General features: G+C 42.5%; 1 protein-coding gene across 1 annotated transcript; it reads left to right on the top strand.

Annotated features, from left to right (window-relative positions):
- The first annotated feature begins 10,860 nt into the window (after positions 1-10,860).
- Positions 10,861-18,380, top strand: LOC110982239 (uncharacterized). The gene has a single exon (XM_022240530.2). It carries the CDS (start codon positions 11,471-11,473, stop codon positions 12,575-12,577), a length of 1,107 nt encoding a protein of 368 aa, XP_022096222.2. The 5' UTR covers positions 10,861-11,470; the 3' UTR covers positions 12,578-18,380.
- The last annotated feature ends 216 nt before the right edge of the window (positions 18,381-18,596 follow it).

Raw genomic sequence — 18,596 nt, 5'->3', positions numbered from 1 at the left:
CCTATTTATTGACAGCTAGCTGCATGTTATTTGACTTGAGGTTGTATGTATATAGCACGGACAATTTATCATTTCTTTTCCAATGGTTGCTGTTCACCTTTGTGACAAAAGTGTGTTGTCAAAATAACAAGCAATTATCATCGGCTTAATATGATGAAATTTGCGATTATACGTTATACAAGTGTGTGATATACTCACACGCAGCGGACTCGATCACTCTGAAAGGTAACTGCGAGCCGTTGATAAACCGTTCTTAATTTAAGACTGGAAAGGACATCGCGCTTTGCGCAAAAAATACGCAGCCGAAGCTTCAGGAGTGGATCGAGACGTGCACTGCATGTACAGTGTAACTTCACTTTATTTGGTGATTATTTTAAATCTAAAGGAAAGTAAAGCTTCCCCGCATTTGCCGCAACTAATGGGCCATTTTCCTTATTTTTTCATATCCCTTCTCTGTCAGCGCGTTTTTCTTTGACTTTAACAAGCTAACATTGAAAGACGGGCTATTGCGCCAAATCCTTTCATATGCTAGAAAAGTTGGCTACAGAATTGACATTAAAGAACAAGGTAAAAAGTAGTGCCTAAAGCTCTTCAAAAGCTGCTGTAAGACAAAGGCCTACATGTATGTTGTAAATTAACGTCTCGATACCCCTCTGAAGCGCAGCGCATGCGCACCGCCATTGTTGGCGCGTGGTCGGCCTTATCAGCGCAGCCCCATCTGACTCGCAAGTACTGCTGGACATGTTAATATACATCCGCGTGCTTTGTTCTCGAATGCTTTAGGTTTTGAAACGCCGGACTAGCTTATGGTGTTGAAATGTGAGGGCATATTAAATCAGATCATTGCAAATTTAATGACCGGCAGTTTTCTCGCCTTCAATATTTGTAACATTTACATGTATGTATAGAAAACGCGTCTTATTTTTTCAAATAATATTGATACATTTTTGAATTTTTAGTAATTTTCACTTTTCTCTAAAAGTTCATTTTAAAACAAATTTATTATTCAGAATAAAGCCTTGATATATTCATTGAAACCAATATGCGAGAGTTGTTCTTATTTGGAATAATATGTTCATGATCAATTCGCCTGGTCTAACTTCTGTAAACAATTAAATTAGCAAAAATAATTTTATGGTGCATGAGAAAAAGAGACTTTTTTGGCTATAAAAACATGTCAAGTTTTTGTGGTCATACAGTTTGGTGTCCCAAAATCTCCAAATGTGGCAAGAATGTTTAAACATTCGTGACTCGTTTTTCAATCTAAACTTTGATCAGTCGAAATACAAGCTGTGAAATGAATATATGGGTATGCGGTCTGGAAATCCTGTCATCTGGATCACCAGAGCACTGCAAGTCCACGCCAAGTGCTCCCTAACGATGTGATTTTGTAACTTTTAAAACGATAAATCACTTTTATCGGGTCAAACGGATAATAAGTTCATTTGTGGCTCTCTACGTAACTTCATTTTTGGAGGCCGCTGGTTCTTTTCTAGTTCTTACCCTGACAAATCAGATTAATTGAACGTCATGTACATGACAGTTTTTAACGGCACGAAGCTCTGACAACCGACAGGGCCCCCTGCCGCTGTGAGACGGAATTTGACGAGAGTCAAAATTATCCGCCTCGAGCAAAAGCACTCCCTCATCGGTTGAAAAGAGCCACATAGATGTGAATACTCCATCTGTTGGGTAGCGATGTGACTGCAACGCTTGCGTTTGTGAACCAGCCATGCGCAGTTAGTACCAAAGGAGCCTCCGGTTGCAGGTCAGTAAATAGGCCGACAACGTCTTGCTCGGGCCAAATCACAATTTGTATGCACAGAACCTCGCTACGAAGTAGAGAATTTTGTGGCCCGTGAACTTGAAGATTTGTAGAAAAGACAGGTTTAAGCGAGCAAAACGAATACCAGCTTGTGTCTGACTGAGATTTGGAAGAAACCAGTGCCCGAAAACGGCCTATTTTTCGAGAAGTGTGAGCATCAATATTTCAAACTGGCGTGGGACTTCACGAGTGCTTTTTAGGGGTGACCTTCCGTGGAAAAACTTCAAAGTCGTGGCTTAATGAATGGAAATTTGAAAACAAAGCTAACAATAAAAAGGGCTTTAATTTGATGTGCATCTCGAACGCCTGAGAAACTCGTGAGTATATTTCCCAAATTTTTGAAGTTCAGGTGTTTATCACTGTTGGCTATGATAGTTTATTTACTGGCTTGCAACCCTCCGCGATGATTGTTAAGAAATAGCGCCCTCTCTTGGTCCAGTTCGAGGCCCATAAGCTGGAACCAACATGAGTAATAATTTGTCCCGATAGCGAGAGGGAGCTCTCACCATTTGCTAAAAGGTTCTGCTGACTTAGAAATTAGAAAAGGGAAAATAGAGACCCCATCTGCCAGAGGGCGCTGTTGCCATTGTCCGTAAATATGCCAAAGTTTGTCCGCTGAGTTATACACTCAAGGCATTATCAGACTCACGATAGCCACGTAATTGGGGAAATGAAGAAATATAGCATTGAGCATCTGGCTCGGACTCACAGAGCTTCCAATTGTGAGCATTTTGGATACGATCGGTTCCGAAAGTGGCACTACTTATACAGTAGTGCAGAGAGATGCTGTTTCAAAATGGTTACTTTCCTATTGGGAAATTTCCTTCGTTTTTGGTCTGCTTTAGGTGAGAGTTTCTTAAAGAGTCATTGATCAACCCACCAAAAATTGACAGGAACATGAAACTGAAGTCGACTTGTTGATCATCATTTTATGTTGTATTTTTAAAAGAATTTTGAAGTACAGTGTATAGAGATTTATCACTGGTGTTTGTGGGAATTTATTTACTGGGGTGCACGCTTACCATTTGGGTTGCATCGTACCCGTCCACGTGGCTGTAAATTGTTATTGTTCGGTAGAAAATAACCCAATTGAGAGACAGCGGAAAACAGCAGACTGGAGAATATTCAGTTCAACAAAACTGTAAGCAAAAGACTAGACCCCTCTGAAACTTATATTTACTTGTTAGTTCCTAAATCTTGGAAAAAGTTGACCTTTTTGAGGGTCTGTATACTTATTACGAAATATGTCACAGTGTTGTCTATTTGCACTGAGGCCACATCATATCCGAATCTCTTGTCTGGAGCTAGGTCTAGGTCTTCGCTCCATTGGAAATGTGTGGAGACGCGCAGACACTAGGCCTAGCCGTAATTCTGGAAGCCCGTTTCAGACACGGCCTGAGTTTCGGAATCTTTACACGCACTAACACTATCGTATATTAGAATTAATAGAGATAATGTTTCACCGTGATTGCTGGGTACTTTTTCCGTTCTTTGTGTACGAAAAATTGAATCAAATGTTGCACGAATCCCAATGAAACTATAGGCAAAAATGTGTTTGTATCTCTCTGTAAACAGTGCATTTTTGTGGACGCTGGCCAGCAATTAACTTACAATCAGTTTCATGTTTCAGGGCCGACCAATGACCTTTAATTTCCCCGTTTACATTGGTATGAGATGATTTGAATTAACGCAAACACCCTACCATCAAGCACACCATACGCAAGGCGCTATATTGCAGCATGGGATGACGTATTATCCGTGGAGTCTGTCAAGGGCGGCTCTTGTTACGAGTAAAGTATTTGGGAAAGGTGCTATGGCGAATATGCCCAAGTATTTGCTGAACAGAAGAGTTGCAAGTCCTTTTGCAAGTGTTTGTCCAATTAGACAGCTGTGGCGGTGCAGGCTTCAGTCTGATCATTGTCTGATCCTTAGGGAGGAAGCAGCATAATAAGGGAAGGAGAAGTTTAGGAACTATACTTCATTCACCTTACTCCCAAGATTCCACAAAGACAAAGAAACCCTGATTTTTCCCTATGAGCCCTACATGATTCTCAATGCACCCTTAGTCCTAATCTCCCAATACAATCTTGCCGAGGGATATGGCCAAGTGGTTCAAGTTTGTAACTCTCAATCATACCGTTAGGATTTCGAATCCGGGTTGGTTACGCTTTGCGGCTGATGAGCGCATTAGGCTATGAACCAAAGCGGCGGCACGTATGGAGCGTCCTTTTGGCTGCATTGGTACAAAAAAATCAACCGGAAATAATATAAACATGTATATACCAAAACTAATATAATATCGGACGAAAGTGAAATAAATCTAAAACAAATATTTAAAGGAAATATATGTCACACAAAACTAATACATTAGTACGATACCAGTCTATGTATATCAAGACAAAAGTGCATTTAAGGACAAGGTGGTTTATATGAGACGAAACCTACAACAAATCGTATATAAAAATCACGAAAGCAATAAATATAGAACGAATCTAATAAATATAGAACGAAACTAATAATAGGGCGAAGCGCTACCCCCTCGACGCCAGACCGGTTGCGATATAGAGCAAAATATATATGACAAGGCGCCATCTACCGACCGCCGGGTTCGTGAACGTCGCTCCTGACCCTGATGTAGAGCTTTGTCAATTGTTCCGAAGTGATGCAGAGCTTTCTCAATATTGTTCCGAAATGCTAGGGTCATACAGAACAACCGAGAAAGCCCCTCGTCACGGTTAGGCCACACTGTAACGTTGCCGGTTGCTGCCAGATCATGCCGATTGTGATTGACCACGTTATTGACAGTCAGCCTCCGGCGCCAGGGGGACTGCTGCCCAGTGTCGGGCATTACGCGAGTAGCACGTTACTAGTAGCAGTAGGCCTAGGCCCATTGCCAAGGGGGTATATATTTTACGTTTTCGTTCTTTATATTTTACGTTTTTGTTCGATCTATTTTACATTTTGCTCTGCATCACAGCCGGTTTGTCGTCAAGGTGGCGGCGCTTGACCTATTTATCAGTTTCGTTCTAAATTTTTTAGTTTAGCTCTATATTTTTTAGTTTCGTCCTAAATATATTAGTTTCATATACTGGTTTTATCCTATATATTGTTTTCGTTCTATTTTTATATATGAGTTTTGTCGTACATTTATTAATTTCGTCCTATATAAATCACCCTTGTCCTTTAAATCTACTTTTGTCATATATATAGATTGGTTTCGTACTTTATGTATTAGTTTTGTCCTATATATACTTTATTCGTCCTTTATGTATTTGTTTTAGATTTATTTCACTTTCGTCCTATATATATTAGTTTCGACACTTTTTCGTTTGATTTTTTTGTATTAATAAAGTCTTAAAGGGCGCCTCATAGGCACGTGCTTTTAGAAAGTCCACCTGTTGGCGGTTGATCTAAAGATTTTGGGCCAAGTGTTCCCTGTCAAAAGGCACATTTGCATTAGCCTATTTGATGTATGCCCGACACAAAAGGAGGGTGCTATTTGGTTTGGATAAAAGGTTTTGTGTTGGCGCAAAATTTCGCCAAACTGCAAATAGGCTGATGGCTTGGCGATGAGCTAACCAAAATACCGTTATAACCTTGCACGAGTCATTTCTTGCAAATAAGTTTGTAGCGATATTCCCCTGTCCCTATGTCCCCCCTCTCAATGTTCAACATAGAATGAGCCCTTTCTTTCTAAAGTTTTGGAGAACATATTGACTGGAGCACACTGGGGAACAAGGGAACATAGGAGCTGGGGAACACTCGGGGCACACAGGGAGTGGGGAGCATGTGGACTGGAGCACACTGGGGAACAAGGGAACATAGGAGCTGGGGAACACTCGGGGCACACAGGGAGTGGGGAGCATGTGGACTGGAGCACACTGGGGAACAAGGGAACATAGGAGTTGGGGAACACTCGGGGCACACAGGGAGTGGGGAGCATGTGGACTGGAGAACACTGGGGAACAAGGGAACATAGGAGCTGGGGAACACTCGGGGCACACAGGGAGTGGGGAGCATGTGGACTGGAGAACACTGGGGAACAAGGGAACATAGGAGCTGGGGAACACTCGGGGCACACAGGGAGTGGGGAGCATGTAGACTGGAGCACACTGGGGAACAAGGGAACATAGGAGCTGGGGAACACTCGGGGCACACAGGGAGTGGGGAGCATGTAGACTGGAGCACACTGGGGAACAAGGGAACATAGGAGCTGGGGAACACTCGGGGCACACAGGGAGTGGGGAGCATGTGGACTGGAGCACACTGGGGAACAAGGGAACATAGGAGCTGGGGAACACTCGGGGCACACAGGGAGTGGGGAGCATGTGGACTGGAGAACACTGGGGAACAAGGGAACATAGGAGCTGGGGAACACTCGGGGCACACAGAGAGTGGGGAGCATGTGGACTGGAGCACACTGGGGAACAAGGGAACATAGGAGCTGGGGAACACTCAGGGCACACAGGGAGTGGGGAGCAAGTGGACTGAGGAACACCGAGGAACCTAGAGACTTGGAACATCGGGGAACAGGGAGTGGGGAGCATAGAGACTTGGAACATCGGGGAACAGGGAGTGGGGAGCATATACTTGGGGAATATCAGGGAACATAGGGACTGGGGAATATCAGGGAACATAGGGACTGGGGAATATCAGGGAACATAGGGACTGGGGAAGACAGGGACAGGGAACATTGGGTGGAACCCGCGAAAATGCTTACAAATCTTTATTGATATCAACACGAGCTCTCGTTTATGGTAAAAAGTCCCACTCACAGCAGTGAACTCACAAAATTCGACGGAATATGGCTAGTATTTCTTGAGATTTAAATACTGTCCTGAGCTTCGTAATTTTTGTGACTATATTTCATAATGTTACAGTACTTCTCTCCCATTGTATGTCCTGTAGTGTCCAAATTTCCGATGGTTGTTATGACGCACATTTTTCGTCTCTTAAATCAGCTCAATCTGCGCAACCAGTGCATTAAACATTAAATTCAACAATTTATTTTGTCGCAGTTTTTCAGAATTTAATATTTCCCCATTCTTCATCTTTTATACGCCGTCAGCCGTATGGAAGGTCAAATCTTTTAGTTTTGCTGTCCACGCGTGTTTTGTGGCTGTTCGTTTGATTGACTTCATTCAAATCTGTTTGGACCTATTCACTCCCGTTGTGCCAAAGAGATTTTTCCAACAGTTTGGCCACAAAAGCTGTTCCCGATCCCACGATCGGAAAATAATTACCTGCTGTGCAATTACCGTCATAATTTGCCAGTCTGGGCGATTATATCAGGCCTAAAGGACTTTCAGTCGTTAGTTACTCGAAAATCTTAGAAATAACGATCGCCTGCAACCAGTTATCACAATTATATTGGAAAATGCTTCATGGCCGTGGTATCTTAGAAGCAATGGAGCTTGAACTTTATTAGACATCTGCAAGGAAGATTTCAAATCGCACATGGCCTTACTGTCGCCCTCACCAAAGCCAGCACAAAAAGTCGGAGATTGTTAGTCTAGACTTTCACCAATTAGCCTTGCATATACCTTGTGGGTAATTGGTCATTGAATAGGGTAATCGGGATTATCCCAAGATAACGAGGCGCTCACTCAGTAAAGATTATTTCAGGACATGTCGTCTGTGGGCCGTTTCTGTGTCATATTGTCCTTGGTTACAAACTTCGACAGTCGCAAGGAGACGCACACAAATACTTCCCATATTTTCGGCGCAAAATTCGACTTTGTCGGTTGAACGCAATGGTTGTAGCTTTGATCTTTTTTCCTGTTCGCCATAGGCATAGTGTTTAACAGGTGGAAAAGAACATGTAACGTGTGACAACTTCACTATTTGTCATACCCTCAGGGCTGCCGAAAGCACCTACTTTATTATTTGTGGTTTTCTCTAAACGGTTTGTTGGAGCCCCGATGTGTTGCTTTTATGTCGTTCAAAAGAAAGCAACCCTGTGCAATTCGAGGTATGGCTTGGTGTACACAGAACTGTTGCCATCGTTGATACGTTAGCCAGCAAACACTGAAAGTGATTGCATTGCATAAGGCAAGAAACTTCCAAGGGCGGATCCGGGGTTGGAAAGGGGGCATCCTCCCCCCCCCGGTCATTTTTTATTTGTTACTGAGAAAAGGGCGATTTTTTGGCCAACTTAATTTCCATCATTCAAAAATTAAAGCGTATAAAAGGCGCCAAAGATAGTCTCACCCCTCAGATAAGCCGTAAAAGGTTACTTTAAAAAAATTCCAAATTTTGCCCCCCTTAAAAACAAGTTTGCCCCCCACAATAAAATGGTTCCACAAATCTTGCAAATCTTGCAAAGCAAAGTTTCGTGGACAAGTGTTCTCCCTCACAGTGTGCTTCTGTGGTCTCTGAATGCAGCTCTGCTTACGATTTCTCAGGCCGGTTTTGGGCCTCTCCGTGAAATTTATAAGCTTTGGCCCAATATTGACTCCTCCGTCTTAACGCACCACTTCGACTAACGGGTGGGACCGTACAGTAGCATTTCGTTTCGTATGTTTTGCAACAGCCATCAGAATTTATGGTTCAATTGTTCAATTTCCATCCACGCGGAAGTACAAGCGTTTGCTTTGAAATACACCATTCCAGTTTAGCGGCTTTCAAAATGCCCCTCCAAAGTTACACTCCGAATGATTCAGATAGAAATTACTCGAAACGTGTACATGTACCGGCTAGAATGTTTCCAGTCGAAGAGGGGCTCATTCTTCCCGTGGTTTAGTTCATTGTCTTGGCCGAGACGCTACGTCACACTAAATGTAAGGATAAAGCCACAGGGAACCTTGAATGAAGGTGCCGAAAAACACCAAAGCATGTGTTGAATAAGTCTTGACAATGGATAGGTACAAAACCACCGTATTTGGAGGCGCAGTATGAAACGCTCCAACCCTTAAAGGGCCGTGCAGTGTGATTTTTTAAATCACTCCATATGACATAAACATGATCAATCCATGTGCCAGTTACTCCTCATTACAATTTTCATTTTGCCACTTTAAGGGCATTTTGGCGCCTTCTCATTCTTATGCTAAGGGAAATTGCATTTGAGACATTAATGTTTAAGGAAAATATCACAGCTTTTTTGCCTTACAGTTTACAAGCTACTCAAGTGAACTCTGCCAAAAGTATTCCTTTGTGATTGTTCACGTTGTTAATATCTTGTGGAAGGAGGTGACCTGTGACTGAACATGGTCGTCCCGACTTCTGTAACATAAGTGACAGATATTTGTTTACAATGTTTGAAAGAAGAAATTCATATTTCTTTACTTTTGCACGATGGATACAGAGTGCCAAAAAGACTTCTGGTAGTTTTCGAGTTGCGTATAAATACCCTTGAAATTTACCTCTTTTTGAATACAAGCCGTACGCAAATAAAAATGGACGTATGTAATACAAAATTGCTGCAAACTGCTTGCTGACAACAGTGACCTAAAATACAAATCACAAAATAAGGAGGGCCTGACTGCTGGATCCTAGCAGAATCTTTCTCGAAAAAAAAGAGGTGATAGCATTCACTTCAATCGCTTGTGATAGTCTTCACTACGACATTGGCCAGAATATTTGAGATTTTGCAGTCCTGACTTTTCTTTTCCTCAGTGACTCCTTCTTTGCATGTCATTGGGCCATAATGCAAAATATTTGGGGCAACTTGTTTCTAGTGGCAAAGTTTGGGTTCACAGTTTGAACAGAATCCCCCAGTGGGCCATGTCTTCCTATCCTGAGATGACATTCCAGCAACGGCGCCCTCACAGTCAGAAAAGAAGGCATGGGCATTTTATGACTGTGTACAAAAGTGTACTTTTTCTGTGAGATAAACCCAAAAGGGACCTCAACACTTTTCATACATCGAAGAGAAGTAAAAAGTTAGACATAAAAAAGTTTTCGAGTAAATTTCGGGTCATGGGCCCTTTAAAGCAACACCCCGAAAACAACCAGAATGACTCACACCAAGTTCGTAGTCCTTGACCGAACGTTTTGACTCATGTTTTGAGTTTCAACACCTGGGTGTTGATCAATCATTGAATATAACTGAGAAGACTTTATTCACGTACCTTCCTCTGTCTCATATTGTAAGCTTCACTACATTGCTATTTTCCTTCGTTTTCCTATAATTTGTCAGTGTGTGTCTGTCTTTTCGATGGAGTGAAATTTATATGCGAGTCTGTCCGCAGTTTGCCATTGCAGTACAGTTGCTCCTCACGTCTAATTGAACCTAAGCGGGCTTTCAAATTTTACAAATAAACGGTCACATTTGAATTTGAGTATTTGCATTTCCTATTGCAGTACGTTTCCTTAAGAACATGCATTTAATATTTTAATGCCCATAAGAACATCAGAAAGGATTTGGGAAGCGTATGCGGTGGGTGGTGGGATCAGAGTTTTGAACAGTTAGCTTAATTAGGAAAATTCCTTATGTACACACGACCACAATCATGCTGAATGCACCTTGCTTATTCGGTGTTTTGCATAAAACAACCATGCAAAATGGTACTGAGGACAGCCATGAGCTGCACATTCCGTTCCTCGAATACGCGTATACCATTATTGTGGTCCTGTCGTTAACCATGATTTTATTATCTCAGTTTCCAGCAGAACGATGCAAGAATAAAAATTCACTCTTCATCTGGCAAATCTGCCGCGTTGCAGTCTTTAAACAAGCATTCTTAGTGAATTACTGGTTGCCTTTCCTTGTGGGATTACACATGGATGGGCAGCCTTTTAATTAACAAGTTTTGAAAAAAGGGGACCTATCTATGATGGTAATAGGGTCGCAACGCTGTAATTCTCCGCTCAGTTTGTATGCCTAATTGAATTGTCACTTTGAGTGCAGGTGAATGGATGATTTCCGAGAAGTCGGTTTGACATAATCTTGACATGATGGTCGACACTGTCACGGCACAGGGCCAACGTCGCTTTAGCACCGCTGGACATGCGGAACAGACGGGTGGCAACACATGGCCGTTAATTTAAGACCAACTTTGTGATAATCTGTTCACTGCATTTTGTACATGGGTGTGGATAAACGTTGTGTCGTCGGGTGACTATTTGTTACAATTTGTTCACGCATCAAGAGGGAAAAAAGGAAAATTGTGCCTCTGACGTGAAAGTTGTTGAACGCCCCTTATCGCAGTGTGCGCTCACCCACAATAGCGCCGTGTGCTTGTCTACTGAATCGACTGACGCAAACACACCCAACGCCGGGTTAACTTTTCACGAGGGGGACTGCCTACTCCGCTTTGTGTCCCATTGTTGGGGGACAACAAAAGGCTCCTGACGAGTACGTTTACTTTGCATGTGTGCTTTCATGATAGGACACTTTCTGCGTAGCAGGCTGGCTCTTGTTGGTTACACATTGCCCGGCAGTCGTTTTGTACCGGCCTTGCCATGCCCTTATGGCTGTACCATCACAATGACAACGCATGAATACATAAATACATTGTACTGTAGCCCGCGCCTGCGCTGTGCCACCGTAGTCAAGCAGACGTGTCAGTGGAAGGAACCCCGTGGTAGCTGTTTGCCATGCACGTTGGATTATTTCATCAATACTCATTACGATCCCCTATGGCCACCACGCGCTGAAGTGGAACACGGCGGAGGGCTTGTTCGTTCGTCGTGTCCCCGTCAAACATGGCGTTCTGGAAGAGACGAAGCCGGGGATCTTTCGCCCCGTCGTCCAACGACAGGATGCCCGTCCTTTACCTGGGGCGTCATCCCGTGGCTGAGACCACTGGCTTGGACGATGCATCCGTGGCACTGGACACGCTCTACCGGAATTACAAGGAGGGTAAGGAACAGGCGCAACGCGTCACCGTGGAAGTGATCGTGAACGGTCTGGTGATCAACAAAATCAAAGGGTTTTCTCCCCCCTCAGATCCCTCCGAATCCTCGGACAACTGCATCCTCCTGGAGGCAGTCAAGATGTTCTTTGGGGCAACGGACCCTGCTCGCCCGAAAGTCTTTTTCATCATGAAGAGGAACGTCAGTGAAAACTCCGAGGAGCAGAATGAGTGTCATGCGTTTCTGTGCGACTCCGCCACCGCTGCCAAAACGCTGACTCTTCAGTTGGTGGAGATGTTCAACAGCGTGGGAGAACCCGAGACTCAGCTGGCTTACCGGAAAAGTTACGACTACGCCACGGTGCGATCCAACCAACAGCAGTCTCGGGAGAAGGGACTGCTCAGGTCGCAGTCTCTCAACCTCCCCCGGTCACGTGGCCGGCAAGAGGCCGTCTCGACCCTCAAGATCCGGATGAACGTGGAGCACGGAGAGCAGCACCAGTCGAGTATCACCGAGGCCAACAACAATTCGGAAATTGCCAGACTCATAGCTAAGCGGGAGGACGAGAAATCAGCCCGGTCCGAAGCGGCCGATTACCCGATGAAGGGCAGCGACAGTCCCGCCTTGGAGAGGTCCAGCCGATCTGCGTCATCCTTCAGTCACCAGAGCCCTGTGCTACCCGCTAAGAGCAGGGGCGGCAAAACCACGCAGACTTCGGTGGTTGGATTCAACACCAGGAAGTCCGACTCGCCCAGCACATTACTTCGAGAGTCGCAGCTGTCTACGGTCAAGGAGCAAAGTCCGAGCTCGAGCCCAAAGCAGAGTCCCAAAGAGAGAAAAATGGACGGCAAGAAAGCTGCGGACTCGAAGGAAAACCAGCAGGTTCAAGAGAACCTCACCGACAAATCTAACAAGAGAAAATCGGTGAGGTTTGCGGACGATGCTGAGATCATTTGAGGATGGGTAATTATTTTATTGAGGGTGAATTCTCTGTAAAAGCAAACAAGTAAACAAAATCAACTTAGGATCACTCGAGCAAACGATCCCACGAAGCAGTTGGATGGCAAGGCATTATACAACGAGCATTACGCATTACTTTGTAATTTGGCATTGAAGAGTAACGAAGTGTACAATGAAGCTCATGCCACAGTTGTGTAAGATATGCTGGTACTTAAGCAAAACCCGGCAATCATAAATAGAAATCCTACCCACTCCTATCCTACGTTTTTAAAACAGGTGACTTATAATGTGTCATGAGTAACGGAAACTTAATTTTGTTGCTTATGTCAAAAATTCTAATGTTTGTACTATATGCGAGTCTCGTTTTTAGACGTTCGTGGTATATTTTAAGAGGCTTTTTTTAAAAGTTTCATGTGGAATAGAAACAGGTTACCGTTAAACTCTCGAGATTTTGAAATACCGAGGATCTAGAGCCCATCAGTTTAACAATGAACAAGTTGTTCTGGTTTTTGACGAAATAATAACCACCCCTTCTTACATGACGTAGAAAACGTTTGGTTATAATAATTTCTTAGCTGTATGACCACTAAAAAGGTTCATTTTCTTAAAGTATACGAAAAACAAATCGGCTGAGGAATGGTACATCACATCTAATCTTTCCGCAATATATTATAGACTGCTACCATCAAAAACATAAGCTACCCTGTTCACTTTACCGTCGCTTTGGGGGGGGGGCGACATGGAAAAGAAGGCTATTTGATGCCGGGTGAGATGGTCGATTCATAAAGAAATGATTGGTGGGGATCTGGTGGTGATGTTCTTGCCAAGATAATACCTAGACGGAACACGAGGAACGAATCTCGCTCTCTTCACACAAGGGGGGGGGTCTAGTTTTGTGTCCATTTCACTTTTTCCTCGTCATTGTTCGGTTTTGCACCGGCATATATATATTCTCGTAATTATTATGTGAGGACTCAAAAGAGAAGGAAAAAACAAAAACATGCACAGTTGGTTTTATGTCGCCCTAAATAATGTAAGAAAATGGGCCAACATTTCAAAATCAGTTCATTTTTAAAACTACATGTAGTAATTTACATAAGAAGAGGAACAAGTTTTCGATTTTTTTCTTTGGTGATGCTAGTTAAGACTTCTGGGTCTTAATTTAATGTAAACATAACATAAGTTCCTATCACACAACTGAATTCATTCGCTATCCGCACACCTGTTTTCGATATGTAAATATTGCCCCCATTAATTTTTCATTCTCATGCTAATTCGGACCGTTGGATGTATTTAATTTTTTTATAACCTCCTGTGGAACGTGTGTGTAGTTAAGAACAGTTATTTTCAAGACGAGTTTTTCTGCAAACAGTGGCGGAACCAGACTAAATATTTGCGGGTTGTTCAAAGTAGAAAATTATCATTGATATGCAGACAGTTTAGCAAACGAGGTATTTTGTTTCCTTGCGTCAGTTGATTGGCAACAGTTCGCTTTTATGTTGTAAACCTGAGATACCCAATCTTTTTCTTGTGAGCAAAAGCTAGTTCAAATTTAATCGAAAATGGTGCCTCACATACACGGAATAACCTGCTCTCTGTTGGACACTCACGGCGATGAACCCTAACATCAACCCACGTGATAATCGCGTCTTTGCAAATATGCATAGGTAAATTGAAGTTATTGATTTTCATAGATTTTTTCAAAGGTATTCTGAGCCATATGGTTGCTATACCGGTGATGCTTTGGCCTGCGGTATGAATGTTGTTAAACTAGGGTCTTTTTTCTTGTATATTATGCTCTCTTTACACGGGCTATAGACACAAGGAACGAATTTGAAAGTTTCCAAAGCTTGCTCTCAGTTGGAGGTTTATCGATATTTCTCAGAACGCGACGAAAAGGATAGTTCTTACTCGTGAATGTAAAATCAGTGATATTTCTGAATTCAGAGTGAAATAGGGGATGACGAATTTTGCGTTCCGAGGAAGAGGAAAAACACGTTGGCATGTTTTCACCTTGAAATCCTTTTTCGTAGTTTCCATCTTTTTTCGTTGTTATTCTCACCGCTGAGTGTAATTTGTTACCCTTGCTTATACCGTAGTTTGTTGTGTTGGTCAAGAACTCCGCTCAGACTCGGCGACATGTTTATGTTGGTCCCTATTCGCAGTCTGATCGGCGTTATTCTGAGTGCTCAACGTCGTGTGACTGTCTGAAAACACGGAAGGGCAAAGGACCACTGTTGTTTGTTATTGCGTGTACTTGGCGGACTGTTAATTTGTATCATCGTTAAGCGTGTGTGTACGTGTACGTACAAGGGGCTGACCATAAACCAGCGTGGACACACGAGGCCGAGGTTTTTCACGAAAGGTATTATTGGAGGGAACGCGTGCGTGTGATGACAAGTTATATGTACAATGTATACGGTGTTTTACATGTTGGAGGGATTTTCATTTACAGTGAGTTTGGATCCTGAACGCCAGCAGGAATTGGGGTGACATGCTCTTAAATGACAGTCATGGAACATGGCTTTTTATTGAGGTACTTACTTAACTCACGATGATAAGCTGTGTGGCTATTAGGCCCTATGCTTTGTGGCAAATTAGGGTGCATTTGAAATGCAGTGAAAGTGGGATTTTGACCGGTGAAAGTTGCCTCGACGTACGGCTCCAAAACTTTCGTTTAACTTGCCACAAATGAAAATACATATATTTGTGAAAGTGGGCGGAAAACTGATTGAGTGAAATATCGGTGCTGGGAATTCAGAACCGAGCTTAGGGGATAGGTAGATCTGTCTTCAGCACAACACGGAGGGCACTCTTTCAGGGAAAACATACCCGAAAAATACACGTATTATTGTCGTAGTTTGTACACGCAGACCACACAGCAGCTGTTAGATTTATAAAGTAGAACTGCCTCTCATGCATCCAATTAGACAAATTGCCGTTGCCTTTCTGTGCCTGCAGTGTGTATCTGGAGGAGCACCTCAAGTGCATCAGAGTACACAATGATCGAGCAGTGCAAGACTTCTGTAGTACAGTATTTACCCACGTGCATCGGTGTTCTCATTGGCACATTCGTAAAGGAAACAAATTTGACGACGGCATGGTGTAGGGCCCCCTATATCTTTACATTTTTGGTTTAGGTTAATCTAGTGCGTGTATTTTGGCTGCATAATTTCAGTTTATTTTGACTATATGCTAAAATGGAAGTTATGAAATTAATTTCATATAAGAATGCGTATGGGGTAGGCATTAATTTGTGTACTTCAAGATTTGAAAAAAATATGCGATTCGTTCTTACTTTGTATAAGTTGCCAAATTTATACTGACTACTTGCGTGGATGTAGTAGCCTGTTGAAGTGTTAATTGTAAAGAAAATCATTATCAGGGGCGTTAAAATCAGCCTACCCATCGGCTTGCAAGCACTGCCTCTGAAATTGAAATCATTTTTGCCACAACCCAAGAAATAAAGATCCCTCGTGCAACCTCCGAAACTCGAAAGTGTTCAAATAGTTTCAACTCCTCAATGAGGTCTCTCTCAACAATGCTATGTTTGATATCATACTCTCACGATAGCATTTGACAGCTCTACATTGTGTTTATTTGTACATGTACTCATTTTCTGACATATGTAAAGAAATGCTGAAATGGTTATTGCCAGGTATGGGAAGAACGAAAAAAACGTTATGGCCGCAGACACAAACGAATCCTGCCCCTTTTCATTTTGTATATACACTGTACATGCATGATGTAAAAAAAAAACCAGTTGGCCTTCACCAGTTGATTTTTTGTTTAGCAGCTGTTGCAGCAAAGCCTGTTCGCTGGTCTATTCGGGAGTGTCTGCAGGGTCTGGCAGGGAAAAGAATTGAGCGCTAAATATTTACCCGGAATGGGTGCGCCTTAATCTATTCATTGTTCGGTTGGCTCAGGCGGCGCGCTGTAATACAAGATGACTTGTTTGCGTGGCATTCTCTAGCCAACAGGTTTCTTTTCTCTGCTGATTTTCTTTTTTCACTGGTGAGGATACGCAAACTCAGGGGTGGCATAAGCTTCTTGAGTTAGATTTGTACGTCAATTCATTTAAATTAAACATGAATGTTTTTATTACAATGTGAAAAACAAGTGGTACGTTTTAGTTTAGATACATTTTCGGAAATTCGTTTTCAGCAGAACCAACTAAGTTTGATCTTTATGCTGCTTGACAGGACCGCGGATTTTCTACTCCAAAAGGGGGCTTTCTAACAGACGAAAAGTACTGGTAGTTCAAATGCATGTATAATTTGTCACAATGTGATTTTAACGTGTATTTATAGAAAACATTCATGCTGAAAAAAAATGGGATATTTATATTTCTCGTTTGTCAATCTTCACTGTGATTGCTGTCATCAGAGTATTGCATATACCGCGGTAAAGCACTAACAGGTAAAGAAGAAATCGTATTCTTAAATTTGAAACAGCAGTATGTTGGAATCGGTTAGCAGACCTTATTCAGGGGGAAGCCATGTTTTATCATGTTCCCTGAATCTATCTTATTCAATCTAATCTGTTGAAATGGATGGTGCCGGACTGTTTTGTATTCCAGACCTCACTCTCAGTTGTTAGAGTGTGGCTTCACAATTTAGATATAATTCATCACAAGTGTTAAATCGATCTTATCAAAATGGAATGAAATGTATTGAAATTTCATTTTGTCGCTGTTATATCTACTCCCAGGTTCCCTAAATGAAAAAGGTTCGCCTCGCTTTCAACTCAAGATGGCGGGCACATGAAGACAGTCTATTGCAGTTACTACCAGGTTGCATACCTGTTTTAGTTCAAGGCTCCCCTGTTAATTATTCATTGTCACTGCCTGGGAGGATCAATTGCAGTGTGTACTTATAATGCCGTAGGCCGTTTATTCAGTACCATTGTTATCAATAAGAAAACGGCAAACAGACTATTATGGAATACATGTTTATACATGTACGTGTACATGTACAGGGTGTCCACGTAAAAAGTATTCCGAGATAAAAATTACTGTAATAGCAAAACTACTTTATATATGGGAACGAGAAATATATCTCTAGAAAGGGCACTATTCTTGCACGTTTACTCCTGAAAATTAGCTGAGGGTGTAGTGAAAATTTGGTTTTGCAGGTAAAAAGAAATCGCCTTCACTCCACATGCTGACTTTTGTTATAAATACATGTATGCGACTTCTCACAGTTTTTAAAGCAAAGACATTTGGTATTCTGCACACTTGCATGGTCTAGCCTTGTTAATTACCTATGCAAACTTGTCACAGTGCCGATTTCAGTACCCTTAACACCGGTCTGGTTTGTTCACTCATCTGTGTCGATAACATCACAAGCTGTATGCCATGGCAAAAAAGGGCATTCTGCCCTGTTTAGAGATATATTTCTCTTTCCCGCATTTCGTGCAATAAGGCGCGGGAACCAGTGCATCGCTGATGCGGTTGCCATGCCGACCGGTGGCTTAAAATAGAATTGTTGAAAAGGTCAGAATCCGTGTAGTCCGTGAAGGATCGATGCAATGGCGGCAATAAAATGTTTGGCTCAGAGAAAGAGAACCCAATTAACGAGGGAGAAAAATCCATTAACGGCAGTGTGCAGAGCTAACCTGGCCACTATGCCTTAGACGGTAATCGTGAATATAGCAACAAAATCACTGTGTATGCATGTCTACCTGTATGTTTTGATAGAGAGCGCACGTATGTGTACATACTTCTGGTGGAAAATATTTTTCTACTTATAAATTGGAGCAATAAACAGTCGCTTGTGCAGGAATTGCTTTGAATATGCAACCACATTGTCATTGGTCCTTTTTTGGCGAGCGTCTTCGTATGAATCGAATAATAAAAAAAAGCTCACATTTTTGTATCGTTGTATCAAGTCTTGGTTCGGTGACTGAAATAACTCATGACTGAATTAGGGGCTGAAGTTTTTCCCACAGTAAGAGGACGATGATGAATTTTGTTGATGGTGATGTCCATGCGCACCCAGAGCCTTCAAAAATCGCA

This window comes from Acanthaster planci, linkage group LG09, assembly GCF_054643075.1.
Source record: "Acanthaster planci isolate LZ-2023a linkage group LG09, COTS_SCS, whole genome shotgun sequence".
NCBI classification, from domain to species: Eukaryota; Metazoa; Echinodermata; class Asteroidea; order Valvatida; family Acanthasteridae; genus Acanthaster; species Acanthaster planci.
The sequence above is the reverse complement of the archived record's forward strand: the minus strand, read 5'-3'. Positions and strand labels throughout refer to the sequence as shown.